General features: G+C 46.8%; 2 protein-coding genes across 8 annotated transcripts in view; one reads left to right on the forward strand and one right to left on the reverse strand.

Annotated features, from left to right (window-relative positions):
* The first annotated feature begins 4,840 nt into the window (after positions 1–4,840).
* Positions 4,841–24,404, forward strand: part of SLC22A3 (solute carrier family 22 member 3) — a 93,477-nt gene continuing 73,913 nt past the window's right edge. For 5 of the 7 annotated variants that reach the window (XR_013830906.1, XR_013830907.1, XR_013830908.1 and 2 more), the window contains exon 1: positions 4,842–5,526. Coding sequence is in view for 4 of the 7 variants with exons in the window: in XM_079939971.1 (XP_079796097.1) it covers positions 5,092–5,526 (435 nt within the window). In the remaining 3 variants the exon portion in view is untranslated. Of the gene's footprint in view, positions 5,527–24,404 lie in introns of all 7 variants that reach the window. The other 2 variants (XM_079939969.1, XM_079939970.1) reach the window with 2 other exon arrangements.
* LOC307195224 (uncharacterized protein) lies at positions 13,989–19,697 on the reverse strand (the record flags this gene model as incomplete). The annotated part of the gene is made up of 2 exons (XM_079939197.1): positions 13,989–16,039; positions 19,685–19,697. 2 exons carry the CDS (start codon positions 19,695–19,697, stop codon positions 15,528–15,530), a joined length of 525 nt encoding a protein of 174 aa, XP_079795323.1. The 3' UTR covers positions 13,989–15,527.

The raw sequence follows: 24,404 nt of genomic DNA on the forward strand, positions 1-24,404 counted from the left end.
TTACATAAAAATCCTGATCAAATTTATATGGAACTTAATAATAAGATAAAAGTTATATGGAAGAAAAAAGCCCCCAAATTGCCAGGGTAACTCTGAACAGGAGGAGGGTGAGGGGAGAGAAGAGGTGAGACTTGTCCTACCAGATACAAGAATCATCATAGAACTATCATGATTAATAGTAAAGTATTGTCACGGAGAGAGACAAATGAACAGCAGTAGAACAGCCCAGAAGCCTGTTTGTGCAGGATTTTTTTTTTTCTTTTTTGGCAAGAGGCAGAAAGCAGAAACTATAAAGAAAAATGATACATTTTACTATCAGAATTTAAACTTCTTGTAGTCACCAAGACAACATAAATACAGTTAAAAGACAAGCCACAGACTAAGGAGACAGAACATACACAGCTGACAAAGGAGCAGAATAAACACATATACGAATAACTTCCCAAAACGTCGGTAAGAAAAAACAAGTAACAAAGAGAACACAGCCAGAGGATATGAGAGGGTGATTCGCAAGAGATGAATCTGAAAGATGAATACGTGTCAAATGTCCTCAGTTACAGGAAATGAGCTAGATCCATATTTATCAAGGCTAATAGGTCTCAAAAATATAATGTGGGGACTTCCCTGGTGGCGCAGTAGTTAAGAATCCACCTGCCAATGCAGGGGACATGGGTTCGAGCCCTGGTCTGGGAAGATCCCACATGTCGCAGAGCAACTAAGCCTGCGAGCCACAACTACTGAGCCCACGCTCTAGAGCCTGCGAGCCACAACTACTGAGCCCACATGCTACAGCTACTGAAGCCCGCGTGCCTAGAGCCCGTGCTCTGCAACAAGAGAAGCCACCGCAATGAGAAGCCCGCGCATTGCAACAAAGACCCAACATAGCCAAAAATAAATAAATTCATTAAAAAAAAAATATATATATATATAAAATGTGGAGTAAAAAAGAAAAGTGACAGAAAAATAGAGTATCGTACCACTTGTGCAAACTTCAAAGCACCCCAAGCACTGCAGAGGTTTCCCTCGCTGTCTGAAAGTAGAGCTTTTCTTACGAAAACTTTGCTAAGCCAAAATGGCAAAAAGCGAAGAAGCAGCTACCTGAGGACACACCTTGCTAACAGATGCAGAAAAATAAATTGCAATGAAGCACAGATGCTCAGAGATAGTTCAAAGCTATGCCGGCTTGAAGCTGAGGTGCTGCATGTAGTTTCTGGGGAAGGAGCTTGGCAGGGGTGAGCACTGCTTCTATAAGGACTTGCCGCAAAACAAGAGGTGAACGCTGTTTTCGATTTTCATCTTTTATCATAAAAGTGAAAACCTCTTTGATTTCTTACGGTTAGGAAAAACAGGTGCTAATGTAGGTCTTTCATAAAAGTAAAGTGGCATAAGGCAAACTTTTGTTTTTTATTTGTTTGTTTTGTTTTTGTTTTTTTGCGGTACGCGGGCCTCTCAGTGCTGTGGCCTCTCCCATTGCGGAGCACAGGCTCCGGATGCGCAGGCTCAGTGACCACGGCTCACGGGCCCAGCCGCTCCGCGGCATGTGGGATCTTCGCGGACCGGGGCACGAACCTGTGTCCCCTGCATCGGCAGGCGGACTCCCAACCACTGCGCCACCAGGGAAGCCCATAAGGCAAACTTTTGAAGAGCAAGGGACACTTGTCTAGTGTTTGTGTGTAGTACCTAGGTATAAAAAGGATTAAAACATGGAGGAGATGAATAACGACTTCATGATAACTATACCTGGGCAAGAGACGGCCTGAAACTTCATCAGAGGGGGCCACACTTTCGCCTCCCTCTCCCCTAGAGCCAAGGGCTTGTACCCACCTGAAGCCCATCCCCCTTCCCATCCTCCTGTCTCACACCAACACGCTGGGATCTGAGATCCCAGGTTTCCCTGCTCAATGGTCCTGAGCCCTCTTCCTGAGCCTGTGTGGCCTTTTCCCCAGGCCCACCTTCTGAAGAAAGGGTCTGGTAGCTGCTCTGGGAGGAAGGGAGGGGACAGGGGACAGGACCTGAAGGCATACGAAGGAGACTTCAGCTGTGTCTAGGAGTGTTAGTTCTTTATAACAATGTACCTAAAGCACGATAAATGACACTTGCTAATTCTGGGGAAGGGTGGTATTTTTGTACAACTCTCTTTATTAATAGTCAACTTACATATAGCATTTATCATGTTTCAAGTACTGTTTTAAGCGATTTGCATAAAAAATGAAAAGGTGTCATTGCTACTCAGTGTTACAGAAAAGGCTAAATAACTTGCCCAAGTCACTCACCATAAAGAGTAGAAGGGGATTTGAACATAGCAGGTCTGGCTCCAAATTCCATGATCTTAGCAACTGCTCTAGGTCTACTTGTCCAAATGCTCAGATTACTTCATTAAAAAAAAAAAAAGGAATTAAAGTTAAAATAGCCTGACAACTGCAATACAAAGAAAAATGTAGTAAAATTCCTTCAGAAGGTTCTTAGATGTGTTAGGAGCACAGACAAGGACGGCAGACGTGACTTGGGGAAGAAGGCCGTTTCGGCGGTTGGGGAGGGCTCGGCGGAGGGGATGCGGACTTTCGGCCCAGGCCTTGCTGGGCAGTGGCTGCGAGGGCAGGAGAGTGAAATGCCAGGAAGAGGAAACTTCTTTGTGTGGACAGGCACAGATTTAGGAAAGTTAAAGAAGGATTTGAGAATTAGCAAGTCGTGGTGTTTGGCTGTCACATGGGGGGACAACTTGGTGAGGGACATAGGTTGGGATCTTGAAAGGGAACGTGAGAAATGAGTATTTTATTTGGAAACCAAGGCAAGCCCTTGAAGGCAGCACCTCCGAGCTGCTCCGTGGGAAGACAACAGTGCAGCCTGGCTGCAAGGACAGCGGCCGCAGGTGAGGGGCCCCTAGGGTCACTGCGAACAAAGTTGGTTAACAAAGTTGGTGGACGAGGAGAGGAGGCCGTGCCTGTGGGGGGCAGGGGAGGAGGGAGGTGTCAGGAAGCATCCAGTTGTCCCACCATATTTATGGAGCACGTACTAGGTGGTGGCAATATAGAAATGAACAGAACAAAACCTTCTGTCCTCGTGAAACCTGCCTTCTTAGTGGAGGCGGGGGCAAAAGTAAGAAAAATAATAAATTTAGTAAACAAAGGGATAAAAATATGCATATGTTAGAGGGTGATAAGCACTTTGCAGACAGATAAAACAGGGAAGGGAGCTGGGGGCTTGCCTGTGTGTGTGTGTGTGTGTGTACTGGGGCAGGGGTGGTGGGGAGATGGCCAGGAGGGGTGAGCTGAGGGCACCTTTGAGTAAAGGCCTGAGGAGTGCTGGGTGTTGAGATGATATTGAGAGTCTGAGTCTTGGGGTGGGACCATGGTTACCCCAAAAGAGAGGGCAGAGGAGGAGCTGGGTGGGAGGAGGACAGATTGAGTCTGGGGTCCCAGGGGGCAGTCAATAATATGGACTACACCCTGGAGCTTCTGTACACACAGAAGTCGCTGCTAAGCAGGTGACAGATGAGCTTCAGTAGCTGGGAACAAGGATGATAGAACAGTGAGAACTCTCATTCAGTGAGCCCCTCATGTGTGCCCACCTGCCACCAGGTGTTTTATCCTTCCTAGTACCCAGGATCCTTAGGACATCCCTGCACAGTATTAACTCAGCAGCAAATAAGAACGACAGTAATAAGAGCTAACATGTGAAAGGGCAGACTGTGCGTCGGCAGGCACTTTATGTGTAATAATTCATTCAATCCTCACAGCGACCCCAGGAAGGTATCAGTCTCATTTGACAGATGAGAAGACTGGGCTGGCCCGGTAAGGTGCCCAAGGTCACAGCTCGTGAACGGAGGCAGCCTGGCTCCGGTCCTTGCTCTGGAAGGAGGAAAAGTCAGCCTGCGCTCTACCGGCCTCTCTACTCTCTGAGGAAAGTGAGCTAAGGGTAGAACGCTTTTCAGACGGCTGGGGTGGGGTTCTGGGCAGAAGAGCTGGAGAAATTCTCAGAAGATACGTCTTGACGGGGGAGGCTGGGCCAGGGCAGGGAGGGCGCTGTTAGGAGTGCAGGGTGAACAGCATAGCTGAAGGCTGCAGCCGCGAAGGGGCTTTTAACCCGGCCCGGGGAGGGCATCCGAGTGTGGACATGGACACAGCAGCCTGGACGCGGAGCAGAGGCCAGGACGCCAGATCGCACACAGCTCTGCGGATCTCTGGGAGCGAATAAGGGAGCGAAAAACAACGATTGAAACCAACCAACAAACACCCTTTCTGGGCGATTTCAGGGCCAAGAGCGAAAGCCTTGGCTAAAGAAACCTGTAAGGGGCTGAGGTCCGTTCTCACTTAGAACTCCAGGACTCTGAACAAGACGCCTCACACCCCTGTGGGTTGCCCAGCTGCTCTTTTGAAAAAGTTGGACGCTCTCTGAGATGTCGCCAAAATCTAATCCCCCGTGGTCCTAGCTCTGCAGTCGGTCCACTGCTCTGGGATCCGGCTGCCCGGCCCCAGGGGTGCGCCGGGCGGCTCTGATCACCCAAGGGACGATAACTGGCGGGGTGTGGGGGGAAGGGGGCTCCCCCGGCACGGGCGCGGGACCCGGGGCGCGCGCGTCGTCGGTCCCCTAGGCGGCACCCCGGACCACCTAGAGACCGAGTCCCAGGAGCCTGGAAGTCGCTGGGTGGCCCTGGAACTTTCTTCTCTGGAGCCCGATCCGGGACCGCCGCAGAACAGGCTGCTGGCAAGGACCAAATGGAGCTCCGCGCCAGGCCGGAGGCTATGCGCGTCACTCGCTGTCCCGGGCCGGGTCCGCGGCGCGCGGTGGCGCTCCGCCAGGCCGCGCCGCCCGCGCCCCGCCGCGCGCCCACCCCGACCCCGCGGCGGCGCCCCGGGGGAGCGCGGCCCGGGCCTCCGCGGGCGCCCCCGGACCGGAAGCGGGTGCGGCGGGCGGGGGCCCCGGGGCCGGAGGAGCGGCGGCCGCTGGCGCGGCGCCCAGGGGCGTGAGGCGGGTGCGCGGGGGAGGCGGCGGGGCGGAGGAGGCGGCCGGCCGGCCCGCGGGTCACTCGGAGGCCCGGGCGGCGGGCGACAGGACGCGCTCGGGGAGTCGGGCGGGCGGGCGGCGCGCACCATGCCCTCCTTCGACGAGGCGCTGCAGCGGGCCGGCGAGTTCGGGCGCTTCCAGCGGCGCGTGTTCCTGCTGCTGTGCCTGACGGGCGTCACCTTCGCCTTCCTCTTCGTCGGCGTGGTCTTCCTGGGCAGCCGGCCCGACCACTACTGGTGCCGCGGGCCGAGCGCCGCCGCGCTGGCCGAGCGCTGCGGCTGGAGCCCCGAGGAGGAGTGGAACCGCACGGCGCCCCCCCACCTCGGCCCCGCGCCCTCCGAGCGCCGCGGCGACGGCCGCTGCCAGCGCTACCTCCTGGAGGCGGCCAACGCCAGCGCCGCCGCCCCGGGCGCGCTCAGCTGCGCCGACCCGCTCGCCGCCTTCCCCAACCGCTCGGCGCCGCTCGTGCCGTGCCGGGGGGGCTGGCGGTACGCCCAGGCCCACTCGACCATCGTCAGCGAGGTAAGGGCCCGGGTCCGCGCCGGGCGCTCCCGCCCCGCCGGCGAAAGCCGGCCGGGAGCGGACGGCGCGCGGAGCCCTCGCGGACGCCGGGAGTCGGTGAAGCCGGCCTCCGGGAAGGTCCGCGGAGGCAGGGAGCTGTCGGTTACCTCTGGGGACCGACCGGGTTCATCCCGCGCTTGAAAGCGTGGTGCTGCGTCGTAACTGCCCTGGCGGTGCCTTTGCTTTCTCTCTCTCTGCTAGTGAGGCAACGGAGTGGTGCTTCGGTTTAGGTGTGAACGAAAACCGCCCTGGAAGCCAAGTGCTAAGATGCTTCGCACACATCTCCTCAGGGATCGAAGCATCCTGTACGATGCTCGTTGACTGTGAGATGTGTGTGCGCAATAGTTGGAAATGACGGATGAACGCGGGTAGAGAACCTCAGTGTCTGGGGCGAGCGACGCTGAGCACGTCCGCGCCAGCTCGTGGTCCCCAGGGGGCGAAGGAAAGGAGAAACCAGCGTTTGAAGGCAGCGCCAACTGTCTGTAGTTGCCCAAATGATTATCTGAAATGCAAAAGTACAAAGGTCGAGGCTTTCCCGGGAGCATGATTTTGGCAAAACTGCTTTGGGGCAAAGAGCAACATTTGAGAGAAGTTGGGAAAGATGAGGTTTTGAATTAAAAAAAAAATTTTTTTTTTCCTGCTAATAAGTGACAGGAACGCAGCAGAAGAGGCTGTAAGGCATACATAGTGGACACCCCACTTATTGGGGGGGGTAGCTGCAGGGGTCGGGTGGGGACAGTCCCCACGGTTTTTTGGCTGCGTTTGAGCTCTCAGTGCCTTGGGGGTTAGGTGCCCTCACCTTTGGCGGCAGAACTGTTTCTGCGCTGCGCTGGGCTGGCGGTTTGCATCTTCATCTTGGTGAGTTCTGACTTTAGGGACTGCCTCCACTGAGCTTGCAGGGAAGGGATGAGCAGTTTTATTGAACTTTGCTGCAAGCATGGATCAATTTAATTTCTAACAAGGGATTGAATGTGCTCAGGCAAATTGGGAAAGAAAAATGTTTGTCTTTCATTTATTGTCATAAAGAATTTTTAAGCACCTACTTGAATAATGGGGGGAACGCTGGCTTCAGAGTTCGCAGTGCCTCTTCTGCCTGTTAATGGTGTTCTTTGGTCTGGTGGTGACCTAGTCTCTCTGAAGCTGGGATTGTAGGTCTTTGAGGTTATGCATGTTCTGTGTGTTAGCACACTGGGTGTGGTCCTCTGCTAAGTGCTTTAGAGATCAAACCCCATGGCAGCCCAGAAAGGCCATGTGTATGGGTGTTTGGGGTACTTTAATTTCTACCTAATTTGAGGGTCATGATCGGGACTGCTTTATAAACTGTGGTGGTCTTGTTGTTAGGGGTGTCACTCTTGAAATGGATAAGGTGTGGGCTTGGGTGGGAGAGGGTGTTATCACTGGTATTTCCTTCGAGTTGTATCCATTAGGTGGCCGCTTAGTGCTACTTTCCAGGCAAACCAGAAGACGCTGCTCGGAGAGTAGATGCCTGATTTTTGAAGACGTACAGATCTCAGATGAAGAATCAAATGAACACACACTCCAGTGGGGTTTCCATGAGCAAGCATGATCCATAGACATCAGAGAGGGAGACATAAAAATCTCTAAGTTAGTGTCCAGACAGGTACTTTAAAAGCATTCTGGGGTTCCAGGGTTGTTTCAAGCATCCCAGGGTTATTTCAAAGGAGGGACAGTGGGTCTTATGAAGGTCTAACAGGCACTGTGGAAGATGGGAGTTCCGGAGACCTGGTCCTGGCATGGTCTCCATCCAGCTGTGTGGCTTGGGTGGATAGCTTAACCCTTCTGGGCTTAGCTTTCTCATCTGTAGTATCAGGGCTTGGATTAAACCCTTTACAGTCCGACCAATGCCATCAGTGTCGTCACTGGATGGCTGTTCTCAGTGTGCTCAGAACAATGATAAAAATCTTCAAGGAAAAGTAAAGTGCTGTTCCGAATGCTCCCTTAAGGCCTCTGACAAGTTTTGGAAGTATATTGGAGAGAGGTTTTTTTGTTGTTGTTCTAAATTGTTTGCTTCTTCTGGTTTGTTGTTTTAATGTTTTGATTCTTGAGAGGAAACCCTCCATCTGTTCAGGAAGCTCAGCATCTAGAACAACTCCTTCCCTCGCAGTTCTGCACAGCTAATATGTTACTGTCTTTGGTTTTGCATATGATCCAATTAGTGTTTGTTCTTTCATATGCTGTTAGCGTGACCCATCTCAGTGTGTTTTCAGAGACTTGAGACCTAACATATGAGTCACGGAAAGGGGGTGACTTGGGAGACTTCAGAACGCGGAAGGGGAGACCAGATTCCAGAATGGCAACATACGGCTGTTATATTTAATCCTTGCGCCATTGCTGGGGAGACAGCATTGTCCTGGCTTTTAGAATAGGAACCTGAGGCAGGAGATGCGAAGGGACCCACTAGCGTCCCAGACCTTTTATGTAGCCAAGGTGGGTTCAGATCCGGGGGTCTTGATTGTGAATCCGTCTCCTTTCCTCCAGGCAGTGCTCTAAGTCCTTGAAACAGGTCCACACAGCATGATACCAGATCACTCACACTTTAGAACCTGCAAGAAATCTAATTGAACCTTCCTGTTTACTTAGTTACTATCCTGGTCCTCTGGCCAGCGTGTCATTTTATTTCATTTCACGGTCCGGAACACGATCCGCTGCAGATGAGAGGCAGTCTGTACTCTCGGTGTGAGTGTTGCAGAATGGGCACTTAAACCTCATCCACCCTTTTTTCGTCTTACAAAGAGAAACAGCGCCAAGGAGTTAAGTCAGAAGTCAATGCGAAGTCAGGGCCCTTTCAGTCCAGCTCCCCCTCTGGTTTCTCCTGCTAAAGGGGATGCAGTGGATTTTTCACCTACATTTAATGACCTCAGCACAGACTTTTCTAACGTCTGAATCTCAGCCCTATGTGGTTGTCAGACATTGGGCAGAAGAAAGCATGATGTGGTGCAGAGAAGTCCAAGCCCTTACCACCCAGATGTTTCAATTCATTGCCCAGGGAGTGAGACTCTGAAATTAATGTTAAGACTTTGAAATGCTTGCTTGCGTACCATGGATGGGGAGATAAAAAAGCTCCTCTCTCACTAGGAACCAGGCCTCAGAGCACCATTAAAAATAGACCGAATTGCCCTTTCTAGATAATTTTTCTCCCACACACAAAAAATGAAAGTCCATTTGAGGGAAGTGGCTGACCCATTGAAGAATGCGGAGGCTGCTTCGATCTCTGGGGCTGTCCCACTGCTTCTCATGTCTCTGCTTTGCTTCCTGCATGTCCAACCCACAACAGGAGGCCAACCCCAGACATTGTGTCATCAGCATCTGGTCCCTACTATTTGCTAAGCATGGAAACACACCGCCATGAATACTGGAGAAAGGAGTTCAGCCAGGCCCAAGTTTTGTTCTGGGCTGAGTCTCTGATTTGCTCTGAGCACTTGAGAAAGATCTTACTTTTATATTATTTTTATTTTTAATATTATTTGTGCTTTCCCTGGTTTTTGCTGAATCAACCTCACTAAGAGAACATCTGTTTTATTATTACTTCAAAGGACCAACTATGGTATTGTTCATTTTCTATTTCATTAGTTTGTCCTCTTTTTTTTTTAGTTTGCATTAGTTTTTTGAAGTATAGCTCAAAAAAAATTAGTTTATTTTATTGAAGTATAGTTGATTTACAGTGTTGTGTTAATTTCTGCTGTACAGCAAAGTGATTCAGTTATACATATATACATTCTTTTTCATATTCTTTTCCATTATGGTTTATCACAGGATATTGAATATAGTTCCCTGTGCTATACAGTAGGACCTTGTTTATCTTCCTGTTTATTATTTGTTCTGTTTTTTTGGATTTACTATGGGTGTGCTTTTTTTCCAATTTAAGTTAGCCGCTTAAGCTCAATTCTTTCCTGCCTTTCTTCTTTTCTAGTATAAATGTTTAAAGCTATAGATTTCCTTCTGTGTACCTTTTTTTGACTATACCCAGCAAGTTTTGAAATGCAGGTTTTAGTTATTATTCCATTCTTGGTTTTTTTTTTTTTTTTTTTTTTGCGGTACGCAGGCCTCTCACTGTTGTGGCCTCTGCCATTGCGGAGCACAGGCTCCGGACGCGCAGGCTCAGCGGCCATGGCTCATGGGCCCAGCCGCTCCGCGGCATGTGGGATCTTCCCAGACCAGGGCACGATCCCGTGTCCCCTGCATGGGCAGGCGGACTCTCAACCACTGCGCCACCAGGGAAGCCCCATTCTTGGTATTTTTAATCTCCATTATTTCCTCTTTGACCCATGATTTATTTAGATATTGGTTTAAAATTTTTAAACATACATTGATTTTTAATCTTTTAATTGTTCTAATTTAACCTTGGAGTGGTAAGAGAAAGTGATCTGGATGATACTGATTCTTTTTTTTTTTATAATATTTGGCTTTATTTTCTAAGTATTCTATTGACCTTTTTATTTTTACCATTTACTTTTTAAGTCTCTCTCTTTTTTTTAATTTTATTTTTGGCTGTGTTGGGTCTTTGTTGCTGCTCGCAGGCTTTCTGTAGTTGAGGAGAGCAGGGGCTACTCTTCATTGTGGTGTGCGGGCCTCTCATTGCAGTGGCTTCTCATTGCGGAGCACAGGCTGTATGCGCGCGGGCTTCAGTAGTTATGGTGTGCAGGCTTCAGTAGTTGCAGCACACGGGCTCAGTAGTTGTGGCACGTGGGCTCTAGAGCGCAGGCTCAATAGTTGTTGTGCATAGGCTTAGTTGCTCCGCAGCACGTGGGCTCTTCCCGGACCAGGGATCGAACCCGTGTCGCCTACATTGGCAGGTGGATTCTTATCCACTGTACCACCAGGGAAGTCCCTGATACTGATTCTTTGAATTTTATTGGAACTTTCTTTTTGGCCTTCTAGGAGGTCAATTTTTATAAACATTCCATACATGCTTGAGAAGAGTGTGCAATCTTTAGCTATTGGGTGTAGGGTTTTATAGATAGATGTCCAATATTTGAAGCTTGTCAGTTGTGTTGTTACAATATTCTATATTTTAATTAACTTTCCATCTGCTTGGTCTAGCAAGCATAGAGAGTATTGAAATTTACCATTATGGTGGGGGGTTTGTCATTTTCTCCCTATATTTCCAGCAGATTTTAAAAGTTGTACACATGAGATTGGATGCATGTACATACAAATTTAGAATTTTTAAAAATCTACATAGTGAATTGAACCTTTTATTATAGTGTTGGTACTCTGTCTAAAATCCATGATGTATATTGTCCCGAGGTCTACTTTGTATAATATTATTTAGCTACTCCAACTTTCTTTTGGTTAATATTTGCCTGCTATACGTTTTGTTATCCTTTACTTTCAAACTTCCTATATTCTAATAATTTAGATGGGTTTCTTATAAAGTGCATATAACTTGATTTTGCATTTAACTACTATGCTTAGCCTATTCACCATTTCTTGTGGTAATTGGTATATTGGGGCTTATTATACCACTTTTTTCTTTGTCTTGCTCTTTTTATGTTTTTTCCCTTCCTTTAAAAAATGATTTTAGATTTGTTTCTCTTATTCTATTTACTCCTTCCTTTATTTGTTTGGATTTTAGATTTTTTCCCCCCGCTTTTCTACCTTTTTTTTTTTTTGGAAGTATAGTCGATTTACAATGTTGTGCTAGTTTCAGGTGTACAGCAAAGTGATTCATTATATATATATATTTTTCAGATTCTTTTCCATTATAGTTTATTACAAAACATTGAATATAGTTCCCTGTGCTATATCGTAGGTCCTTGTTGTGGAATTTAGATTCTTTATTTCAATTCTTTTAGTGGTTACTCCTGAAATTTTGCTAAGTTTACTTAAAAAAACCTAAATTTAATACTCCAACCTCCTCCTAAACAATTTAAGATCTTAAACACTTTCATTCAGTCACTTCTCCTGTATTAGAGGCATTAATAGCCAATATTCTAGGTCTGTTCCTTTACTGTTAATTTATGGGTTTTGTGTAAATCCTGTATGCTTGGGTTTATACTTACACTTTATCTACTCATTATTCCATACCCTTTCTCTTTTCCCCCCTTCCTTTCGTATAGATCTTTAACATTTTTTCTTTAGTGTGTATCTCTAGGTGGTAAATGTTCTCAGTTTTTGTTTATATGGAAATGTCTTTATTTCACCATTATTCTTTAAGATTTTCTTTTGATGTGGACCATTTTTTAAGTCTTTATTGAATTTGTTACAATAGTGCTTCTGTTCTATGTTTTGGTTTTTTGGCCGCGAGGTATGTGGGATCCTAGCTCCCTGACCAGGGATTGAACCTGCCTCCCCTTCATTGGAAGGTGAAGTCTTAACCACTGGACTGCCAGGGACGTCCCCGCTATTATTCTTGAAAGATAGTTGTGCTAGGTAAATAGTTCTATGTTGCCAATTATTTTTCCTTAACCCTTTGAAGATGTTAGTTCGGCCTTGTAGCTCTCATTTTACTTTTGAAAAATCTGTCGTCAGTTTAACTGTCTTTTTCTCTTGGGTTGTGTCTAGATGGGTATTTCTTCTTTTTTTTTTTTCGTGGGTATTTCTTTTATTTATCCAGCTTGGTTTGCATTGCCTCTATAGGGTGTCTGACATATAGTAGGCACTCAATAAACAGCTGTTGAATGAACCAGTTGCGTTTCCTTTCCACTGTGAATTTTGGTTCTTTGGTAGGTTCTGGAAACTTCTCAGCCATTATCTTTTCATTTTCTGCTCTCTATTCTTTCCTTCTGAGATTCTACTTGGACATAAGTTGGACCTTCTTTTTCTGTCCTTCATGAGTCTTAACCTCTCTCTCGTATTTCTCATTTCAATATCTATATGATAGTTAAGATATTTTCTCAGACCTGTCTTCCAGATCACAATGTTTCTATTCAGCAGTATCAAGTCTGCTGTTTAATCCATTCATTGAAGTTTTAATTTCAGCAATTATCTTTTTCATTTATCAAAGTTATATTTGTTATCTTTCAGATATCTCTGGTCATTTATTGGTAGTCTCTTATTTTTTGCTCATTCTTGTGTTTCCATTTTTCAGTTTCTTTAAGGGTTTTACGTATGATTACTCTATATTTTATATCTGGTAATTACACTGCCTGAAGCCCTTGGTGTTTTGAATCTCTTATTTGTTGTTTGTTATGTGTTTGGCACTTGTTTGTTACATGTTGGTTGTGAGTTCCCAGCTGGTTGAGTGTCTCTGTGGGAAACCTGGCTGCCTGCAGAGAGGATTTGCACTTGCTTCTCTCTGAGCTTGGACACCCACGATCTGGAATCATTTTCTTCCTTCCAGACTTCCTGGTGCATCTACAACTGCTGAATCTGTCATTGTTGTTTGTTTTTATTAGAGGTGTATGATTTCCCCTTACTTTCTGAAACACCAACAATTCAACAAAAATTATGTTTTATGCTAAATCTCATTTTTTCAACAAGAGTCCCTTAAAATAACTAGTCCTTTCTGCTGATGACAAAAGTGTATTAATAGTTTAACAGATTTTTTTTAATGGAGTGAAAGCAAGACCTTAATGAGTGAGCAGTCACCCCACTAGGTGTCTGCTACTTGGTGTTGGCAGCAGGATGACCAGGCAGATCCATGCAGTGATGTGTGTATGAACCCCAGAGCCAAAAGGAACGAGACTATGAAAAAGCATCCCCTGCTTCTTTCTGGCAACTGATTTATTAGATTATCAGCTACAGATCAATTAAAATTTCTTTAGCATTTGTTATATGCTAGGCACTGGGCTAGGCTGGTAATACAAAGGTAGATAAAATTGTCTGATGAGTTCTGGCAGAGAGACTTGCCCCGAGACAGTAATGTACTGAGAGTGGTAACAGGTGTGGTGAAGGGATGCCTTCTTATGATTGACTGGGGGTGAATCAAAGCAGAGTGTGCACTGACCTTGACCTCAGCCCCAGAGGAGAAGGAGGAGTCCAAGAGGAATATATGAGGAAAAGGATGTTCTATTCCCACATTCTCTCATCTTCAACATCATTTATTTGTAGCCATTTATTGACTGCCCTCTGGAGCAGTGGTTGATGTGTATTCCTTTGACCCACCCACACAGACATGGAATCAAAAGATCAGGGTGGGGTTCAGGAATCTTTGTTGTTCACAAGCGTGTAAAGCCCCTGCAGGCGGTCCCTAGACTACACCTGAGGAGTGTGACAAGATCATCACAAGTGGAACAGCCCATGTGTGGGTGAAGCAAGTACCACCTCCCCCAAACACACCCTGCAGACCTTGGGATGGAAGCCTCGTCCCTTTACCCAAGACAGGAGTCCCACATTTTTCTTTAAGATGAGAAGACAGCCCTCAGAATGGGAGAAAATATTTGCAAACGAATCAACAGACAAAGGATTAATCTCCAAAATATATAAACAGTTCATGCAGCTCAATATTAAAAAAAAACCCAATCCAAAAATGGGCAGAAGATCTAAACAGACATTTCTCCAAAGAAGACATCCAGATGGCCAAGAGGCACATGAAAAGCTGCTCAACATCACTAATCATTAGAGAAATGCAAATCACAACTACAATGAGGTACACCTCACACCAGTCAGAAGGGGCATCATCAGAAAATCTACAAACAACAAATGCTGGAGAGGGTGTGGAGAAAAGGGAACTTTCTTGCCCTGTTGGTGGGAATGTAAATTGATATAGCCACTATGGAGAACAGTATGGAGGTTCCTTAAAAAACTAAAAATAGAATTACCATATGATCCAGCAATCCCACTACTGGGCATATACCCAGAGAAAACCATAATTCAGAAAGACACGTGCACCTGTACTTTTCCTCTGGGACACACAGCTAGGTTGTGTTTCCCAATGTCCCTTGCAGCTGGTGGGGGGCGGTCCTGTGATGTGTTCTGGTCAGTGATGTTGGGAGAAGCAACACACCTGGAGCCAGAATAACGTTTCTCCTCGCAATCCCCCTGCTTGCTTCCTTCCCTCATCTGCCGGCAGAGAGTCCTGAAGACCCCAAAGACAGCAAAGCCCTTAGCTGGAAGATCGGGGCTTGAAGCCTGCAGGGAGGGCACCCCCATCTTCCTCCCCTCCACCTCCTCTGCATGGGAACGTGAAATTAATGAAAAATAAACTTTCTTGTGTTAAACCGCTGAGATTTGGGGGGGTTTGTTACAGCTCTTACTGTGAGCCTACCCTGACAAATACACATTTTGGTGTGTTTCCTGGAGGCTACAGGCACCTGATGAAATGGTAGGGAAGCTGGTTCCATCGAGATAGTCCTCCCCTTGGTCTGCGCACAAGGTCACCATGACCTTGCCTGAGGCCCCTACGGGTCCCTGTCCTCTGCAGGCACCCCTGCTGCAGCCCTTCCAGGGCATGCCTGGCTGTCCTCCCTGGGCAGTGAGCGTGCTGTTTCCTCTTCTCCAAATACCTTTCCTCTTTCTTCTTGAGGATGTTCCATTTTTTTTTCCCTAAAGATGCAGCTAAGAGTTACCTATTCCAGAAATACCTTCCCTGTCCCGACTCTGGGGGTCTGCTTTCCTTCGTCTGCCCAGCCACCCTTTCTTTTTTTTTTTTTTGTGGTACGCGGGCCTCTCACTGTTGTGGCCTCTCCCGTTGCGGAGCACAGGCTCCGGACGCACAGGCTCAGCGGCCATGGCTCACGGGCCCAGCCGCTCTGTGGCATGTGGGATCTTCTCGGACCGGGGCACGAACCCGTGTCCCCTGCATCGGCAGGCGGACTCTCAACCACTGCGCCACCAGGGAAGCCCCCAGCCACCCTCTCTGTGTGCTGAGCCTATTACCTTCCTCATCAGACTGCAGCTTTCTTTCTTTCTTTTTTCTTTTTCAGTGTAAACCCCAACACAAATACACCAACATGATTTCGTGCACTTAGAGGGGAAACGTTTCTTGGTTAAGTGGAAAATTGTGCAGATGCCTTCCGGAAGACCTTCATTCTAAGCAGCTTTATAGTGAAACATGGTATTTAGAAGTCTGGACCTTCTTTCTTCCATTTGCTGTAATCTACATTCACTGAGTAGAACTTGTACTGATCATTGGGACCCAGTGGGTTCCAGGGTTCTGGGTTATTCTTTCTGTCCCGGCTGACATCTGGATTGAACAAATGCCAGGCGCAGGTGTACAGCGCTGCGCCAGTACCTCCTGCTCCAATAAATACAAAGAGGGGGATCAAACTAGAATGCTTCTTGGCCTGACCGATGATCAGGCAGAGCGTGGTTGCGACAGAGGCCTTGAGTCCAAATGGAGAGAAAAACAAACCTGCAAGGCCCGAGACTAAATGCCTCCGCGCCGCGGAGGAGTGGACATCCAGGGTCACCCAGGACCTAGACTGCAGCTTTCTTGGGGGCAGAGACGGTTCAGTATATCTTTGTGATGAAATCACATGGCATTTAATAAATCCCGTGATTAAATTAATGAGTGAACGGGAAAGGGATTGAGTGAAATATTTGACCCCTTTTATAACTGGCTCAGCCAACCCTGAAATTGACCTTCGGAGACTCTAACAAGCTCTTTCCCCCTCAACAGTGCTGCTTTAGTTTTGCATTAATTCTGTATATTAATTTAGAGAAAATGGCCATTTTAACAATTCTGATTTTTTGAACATGGTGTATTTGATGTAATTTGAACGTGATGTGTTGCGGCATTTTCTTAGGCGTAATTCAGTCTGTCTCACAGTGTTTTGTAGTTTTCAGTATGGAGGTGTTACAGAAATTTCACAGGTTTTATTCTTAGGTGTCTGTTTTATTGATAACCTTGTACAGTGTTGTTTCTTCATAACTTAGCCAGCAAGGGCTTTTCTTCCTCCCCTTCACACCAACGGGCTCTGACAGATCACTGGGGGGGGGGGGGGGGGGGCCACGGCCACGGCCCTGCAGAAAGTGGCTCTAGGCCTCTGGAGCAGGGGGACAGCCGCCACCGCCCGACCCCTGTCTACATGGGGACTCTGTCGTCCTCAGATCCTAATTGGGGGATGCGACCTGGAACGTGAAAGGGAAGGAGCCGGACGGCTGGCTCTTTGGGGCCATTATTTTTATGTGCTGACGTCCATTGTGCAGAAAAGGCCTTTCTCAGCTGTCCTGGCACTTTTGGCCGCGTCTGTGTCATCAGCCGAGCTGGGCTCCGGGAGCAGCAGGGCACAGGTGCAGGGCACAGGTCAGCGAGGGGCACATGGGCGCCTGGCTGGCAGCAGTTCAAGGGTGCAGTACTGAGCCCTCCAAGGCCATTGGGGGCGGGGTGGGGAGACACTGCCTACATTTCAAAACAAACTAAAACCTCTCCAATTTTTTCTCATTTTTTTTCTTAAACTATAACCAAGAAAGGAAGTTTATTTCTATTCTGTGAGGAAATAGCAAAGTTCCTTAAGGTTCTTGGTGTAGCTTTCTAGAATGGCAATGACACAAGCATGGCCAATGACAGTTAATGCCTTTTTATGTGGGTGAGAGATCAGTAACACGGCTGTTTAAGGATTGCTGTGCTCTAACTTCTCTGTGCTTTGTAATAAAGCAAAGTAACTTCGGGGCTGGCGCTCGTGTAACACTAGCGGAAAACCACGGGGGATGCAGTGTAGGGGCTCACACGGAGGTGAATAAATAAATGTGATTAAAAAGAAGAAAATCTTGCGTTTAACTTGTATGGCTAGTACGGGCCCAGCCAAGCACGTCCCTCAAAGTGTGTGACTGATTTAGAATTTAACTTTAAAAGCTGTGTTCAGGGAAATTAAAAATGAAAGTCAGAAAATGAGTGTGGTGATTACCGTTGAATATTTTCCGAAAGCTTGGATCCTAGTCTCCGATTAATCAGTGAAGCAGACGTTGTAGTGGAAAGGGTGCTGATCCGAGATGTGGGAACCCTGGCACAGGTCGCTATGAGTGACTGGGAGTGACAGGGAACATCCCTGGACCACTGTTTCCTTATCTGAGTGGAGTAGTCAACTGTCAATGGATTTCCAAGGTTCCTCTACCTCTGTCATTCTGCAGCCAAGTTCATTTTCAGGTATTTAATTCCTGACCCTGAACTTGGGGTTACCATATCCATACAACAGTGGGAAAGTGGCTTGGGATGAAGCTAACTTAAAAGCTGGAGGTGTTCAGTTCCGGAAATCAGGATGGATTCTTCCCCAGGACACCTTACTTCCTGGCGGGCGTGCTGTGAACCGTGTGGACAGAGGAGAGGGTGATGGCACGGGTGTGGCCACATTCTAGAGCAGGTGCCCGTCCCCGCCCTCTGTAGCATCTGCTGTACACCCTAGAGTTTCATGGGGAATCTGAGGAGGGGACACGCCCTGGGCCACCTACACAGTGGAAACCACCCGAGGGAGGCAGGATGGGGACAAGCTTGGACTTCAGAAACGAAGGTGATTATTCTGCTGTGAAACCCAGTCTTCTGAGACAGGGGACCTCCCTGTTGGAGGGTTATAGGCCAGAGCAGGAGAGATGAGCAAGTGACAGGTGAGGCTCTGGATTTGCATTTTAATGGCCACCACTGGGACCAGAAAGTTGAGACACTCATGAGGAAATACAAACCGGAGCCTCACAAGCCTGTCCACACTCACCCGCTCTGGCCTCAGTTATCTGATTATTAACAATTTAACATTAAACTTAACATTTAACTTAAGTGTCAAGACATTTAAGTATTTGAAAGTAATTCTGACAAGACTGTGTCTGTTTAGGGAGTATATAACCTTTCTTTTATGGGTTTTCTTGTTAACTTGTGTTGTATTGATTGGTCATAAAATCTACAAATAAGTGTGGGAGACTGTGTTTTCTTGTTTCTTAGAAAATAGTTCAGGGAGGAAATTTGGAGGCTTCAAATAAGGTGAGAAGTGAGACACGTGCCTCCTGACCGGTGATTCTGGTTCCTGTGCAGGAAACTGCAAACCATCTGTCTTGCTCTCCTCCCCCAAATGATGGGAGACATTTTCCTCTTGGGTGGATGTCAGCTATTTTAGCAGTTGTTGGAATCTAATTGTTTAATTTTTCTTGGCTTCATAATGCAGACATGAGAGTTTCACTTGTCAGACAAATTTGTATATCATTGCCTGGAATGCAATTTTATTTTTTATGCAGTGAAAAGTTAATTTTATTACTGCTTGTATAACACGGGGGCAGCTTTGGTAAAATGGTGATTTTCTATGAAATGCCTTCCGCACAGCGGTGTCCAGTGTGAGAGACCCAAGTGAGGCCATCCTAGTCGGACGGAGCTAGGGCCGCCGCAGGCCCTGCTGCCCAGAGGAAAGAACATTGTCTTGATTCTTAGGACAGGGGGACCTGTGAGACAGTTTGGTATTGGTGACTTCTGAGGGCTTTGAAAACTTTTGCCGTTGGTGTTGTGAAGTCTCTGGAGCCCACCTCCTCAGGGGGCTGGGGGTACTGCGCCCCTTCTGAGAGATGACAGAGCATCCGTTGTCTGGACGGCGCTCATGTGAAGCGGGTGAACCCACTCCCAGGTGTGTGATGAAGGCGTCCCCCTGGAGAACAGCAAACACCCTCTCATCATCCTGTCTGCTCGATAGCGTCACGTCTCAGATGCCTTTCCCAGAGGTGGCTTATGCCCCTCGGACGCACAGGGTGGCTCCGATTTCACGGGCTTCTGCCAGCTGGAAGCGTCGTGCGGCCGCCGACAGCACAAGATGAAAGACGACATGTGTGTCTCTTGCCCCCAGGGAGGGATGCTGTAAGCTGATGCCTGTCAGACATAAACAGAGGGGCCTAGGCACCAGAACCTCTTATTCTGAAGATTGATGATAGCACATTTATGGGAATCCAAGGACCGTGGAGAAGACAGTGTGGGCTTTTAATATGGATAATTCTTTAAGAGCAATGCTTTGGAGACATTTATTGAGAGATGAGTGCCCTCTCATTGCCCTCAGATGAGGGTTTCAAAGCAAACCCTCATAGGGAGGTCACGTGGACAATTGACAGCCTTAAGTATCCAGGGCAGAGGAGAAAATTAAATGGAAAGTAATTAATATTAATTTGGCATCGACTTCAAAAAAATCAAATAAAGAGATAAATTTCAGAGTTTCTGTAGTGTAAAGGAAATTGTTCCAAGAACCTTTCCCACAGAGAATCTTGCTCTTTCTGTGTCTCAGCTACTTGGTAATAATGGTAATAACACCTTTACCTAAGGCCTCCATTTGTCCGCCAGCCAGCATCCCTGTCAGATGGCTGCGCTCCCCTATCCAGTGTGTATGTCTATAGGGCACTTCCAGAAGAATTTTAAATCAAACCAAGTGCATTACAGAACAAAATAAAACTACCTATGTCTTTATCCACTATATAGATAATTAGATAATGACCTTGATTGTTGCAAAGTACCGTGAAGAAATGATCAACTTGTAGATAACTCGTTCATTGTGCCTATCTGTAAGGCGAGTGAGTGGCTAAGAACACAGGATTACTAGTTGTGTGAACACGGGCAGATTTCTTAGTTTGAGACTGTTCCGAGCTCAGGTTCTTACCGAAGGGGAATAATCGCTGCTGGGTGGAGCTGATGGGAAGCTTATGTACGTAACGCATGCAAAGTGCATATCCAGTTGTCTGCCCAACCTAAGTGCTACGTGACTGGTGATATTGCCGTTGTTGGTCACAGATATTGTGGAAGTCCACTCAGAGAGGCAGCTTGGGTCTGGGAATTAGGGGCAAACCCCTAGAAGCTTTTGTTGGGCAGAACACTGAGATTCCAGCCCCAAGGGACATGGCAGGGATCACCTCCCTAGAGCTGGTACATCTGCAGCCCAGTAATAAAGACTAAGAAAAGACCCAGAATAGATTCTCACAGCTACAAGCTTTGGCAGGAAGTCCCGAGCTTCCATTTCTTCACCCCCCTCGGGCCCCTATGGATCTGGGCGGGGTTACGGTCCACAGTTGCTCAGAGGCAGACTGACAGTTCTGCCCACTGCCTCCTCTCCAGCCCCAGTTTGATTGAGAGATTGTGAAAAGAACTAAAACATCATTCTAACGTGAAGCTCCCTCCATTGCATGTTTCATTCACAAGCACAAGAAATCCTTCAGTAAATCTGGAAAGCAAAAGTTTCTCTAAAGATGCTGTGGTTAGAAAACCACCGACGTGGCTCACGCCTATGTTCTAGTTGGGTCAGTTACACAAATTTGCTTCACATTTTGGGGCAGTTTGCAATGGCCATATCATGTCACAGTTTGCTTGGCCTGTCATGAGAATCTGGCCTTAGAGAAAAGACCGAAAGACTCCCCTCTGCCCCTGAAATCTATGAAATGAACACAGGGCAGTGATGGTGGGGCAGGAATTATGAATATTGAGATTCGGTTTGGGGTTGAGATAAATTTGGGCTTAGTTGTTCTATGCATTAAGCAACCCAGTTCTCGTGACACTGAATAGACCCTACAGTGTAATCCATGAAGGTAGCTCAATACCCAGTAGGCACAGAAAGCCATACTATAATATACTACATGTAACCTGTTATTGACACACTTTCCTGCTTAGAAACCTGACTGTCTTTTTAATTACCGGATGACATTTAAACATAATGTTTTATGTTTTAACTAGCTAAACTATTTAAAACATAATGAACTCATTTAATCGTCACACACGCTGTGAGGCGTGGGCTGTTATCCCTGTTTTGTAGAGAAGGAAAGGAAGGTGCAGAGAGATTAAGTAATTTGCCCCAAGTCAGGCGTTACAGGATGGAAGAATTGGAAAAGATATTTTTGATGTCTGAACCAACAAGAGATTAATTGATAGCTCTAGAATATGAAAGGGACTTCCATAAATCACCAAGGAAAAGATAGCAAGCCTTGTAGCAAAATTGACAAAGGATGTAGACAGTTTTCATGAAAGGAAACCCAAAAGGCCATTCAGCATAGGAAGCCCATGCAGATTCATCATCAGAGAAATGCAGATACAAACAAGATAGTACCTTACCCTTGTTAGGCTGGTTAGAAACCAAAAAGCCCGGTGGTACCAACTGTTGGTAGATTTCAGATCTACTGCTGGAGGGCAGGTGGAGCTGTTCTCAAGAACAATCTGAAACTACTGATACAAATTAGGTGTCTACAAACATATACTGTGACACAGCAATTCCACTCCCATGCGTGAGTCCCAAAGTAACATCTCAAATCTATCAGGAGGCAGGTATGTTCACTGCAGCGTTATTTGGGCAGCAAGGAGTTGGAGACAAACCTACGCATACGTTGACTTTCAAAGGTGTTTTGTTGTATACTGAAATTTAACAAAAAGAGGCTGAACAAGCATCAGGAAAGTTGTGCGTTTTACATGAAATTAAAAATATGTAGATTCTGCAAGAATGCAAACAAAAGATATACCTTGACACATCAGGATGGTTCATTTGTGGGGATGGGATGGGAGTAGGAATAGGGACAAAATAGAATAAATAAAATAAGATACGGGTCTTTTATAACCAATGATTATAATACGTTATAGTTAACCCAACCTTCTGCCCTTGAGGTTCAGAAGAGACAAAGGGGTAAAAGGAAGGAAATGGATTTTTCTACCCAAGACACTTAATGGGTCTTGCAAGATGCCTTAGAAATTACCCCAGGCCCTGGCCTATTGAATGAATTGACCTATAACCTAGAAATGTAGTTAGGATCTAGGTTAGTGGATTTCAGACTGTTTTGGTGACCCTAGACATTGCAACGCCTGCCCCCTTCAGGAAAGTAATCTTACTTTTATCAGTTTTATTTTGGTGTTAAGATTCTGTTTTTTTAAAAAATTCTTTTCTGTTTTGTTTTTAAGAGGGGAAATAGAGTTCCGCTTCTAAAATAATGTTTGAAAAGATACAGGATCAATATTCCCCAGGATCCCTTCCAGATCCAAAATTCTATATTTTAATCAAAACAACCAACTTAACAAAAATGTTTTCAAGCTCAAAAGTTGGAGTGTCAGCATCCCTTATGATTGTGTATAAGATACTTTCTTGGGAAGGTGTTGGGAGCGTCTTTTCCTGAGTCTTGTTCAGCTTCTTTGTGTTAAATTTCAGTACACAACCAAACATCTTTGAAAGTCAAAGTATGAGTAGATTTGTACTTTAGAGACTGAATGCATCTGATGGTACTGAGCCTGCAGATTTCTTTATCCTCTTGTGACGGCTGACCTGAGACTTCCCCAGAGCTGTCCGCCTGTGGGAATCAGAGGCCGCACTGCTGAAGGTCGGTAGACATGACGATTTCAGCTGGGGATGCTGTGTCCTCGGATGCAGACCACTGACTGAGGTGTGGATGGAGGCCTTTCCTGAGCATGTCACATGGAAGATGTCTCTCAGTTTCCATCTCAAAAGTCTCCTATAAAATGTCATCATTCAATCATCAAGTCCAGTAATGCATTCCCAGTATTGCCTTCTAGTTAATCCATAGCTTTTATTATGTTTTTATGTGATCTCAGATAGAGAATTTCAGGCATCACTTTTGCCTTCAGTGATCATATAATCTTCCTAGTTAGGAAGACGAGGGGGCAGATACTGTTCAGAACCTTCTGGGGGACTAGGTTCTGGAAGTCATGACTAGATAACTCTGCAAGTCATCCTGAAACGAGATGCTTTGATCCGTCATCTCTTTCTTTTTTACTTTGCCCTTTTCCCACTGTCCTTTGGTTCTCCAGGGAGGAACTGTCTTCATCTGAGTTCCCCACACAGCAGAGCCTGAGACAGGGCGTATGTGCTAGTTTACGTCTCTGGGCAGCCAGGGCGTAGAAGCGGGGGCAGGGAGGTGAGGTCGGGGAGAAGGGAGTGGACCCCTCACCGCTGCATCCTCTAAGCCCCTGTGCAACTGACCCCCGAGAAGCTGAGTAGAGGGTGGAGGACAGAGCTGGGGAGGGAAAAGGGAGGAAGAACATTCCCTGGGTTCTGCCTCCTCGGGGTCAGATGTTCCCTCCCAGGCATTAACTCCCTCACGCTTTCAGCTGGAGCCCAGAGGCGGAGCCCAGAGGCGCAGGAGGCCAGCAGCTGGGAGGGGCCTGCATCAGGTGATCAGAGCTCCCGTGGGCCAGCTTAGGAGGCAGGTGGCGCCTAGAAGACCCGAGGGGGCAGGGAGAATGCGACATGGGACCAACAGATCGTTAGCTCCTGCCCAGACTCTGTCCCGAAACCTTAGCAGGGCCACGCCCAGTGGCTTTCTGCCTCCCTGTTTCCACACATCTGCACGCCCCCACTTTTGGTTCACCCTTATGTCAGACTCCCTATGCCCACCCCCTCCCTGTGCCCTTGCAAGGGGGCTGCCTTGCATCCCCCCTTTGTCTGCGGAGTTTCCACCTTATGGTACCGTGCTCTGCATGCCAGCCACCACTTTCGTCTTCTGCTTGCTGGTCTCTTAGGGTGACCAGCTGTCCCAGCTTGCCTGGCATTGAGTGGGTTCCCTGTGACTGAGGACTTTCAATGCTAAACCTGGGAGAAACCCCGGCAGACCAGGACAGTGGGTCATCCCGAGCACTCCACAGGTAGAAAGAATGCTTCACAAGATGTATAATAATAAAGAGCTGTGAACAACGCAGATGTGTAATATGGTTAAATAAACAGAATGTACCCACTCGATACAATATGACAGGGATGATAAAACTGGATTGACAGATAATAATGTAGAAATGTTTATGATGCAATTATAAGTTAAAACAAGAGGCTGAGATAACAGTGTGTGCATATCACATGATTTCAGTCATATACTTAAAAACCTCTGCATGGCAAATTGACGATTGAAAGTAGGGACTGCTACACAGAGATCTTGAAGGAGAGAGCTTGCCGTTACGGCCGCTTACACTTTTCTCTTAACTAATCGAGATATTCTTTTGCCAAAGACAGTGCTAACGTAGTGATAAAGCTGAATTAACTTATGGTCGTGCTACATTAAAAACTGAC

Source organism: Stenella coeruleoalba (genome assembly GCF_951394435.1).
Source record: "Stenella coeruleoalba genome assembly, chromosome: 12".
NCBI lineage: Eukaryota > Metazoa > Chordata > Mammalia > Artiodactyla > Delphinidae > Stenella > Stenella coeruleoalba.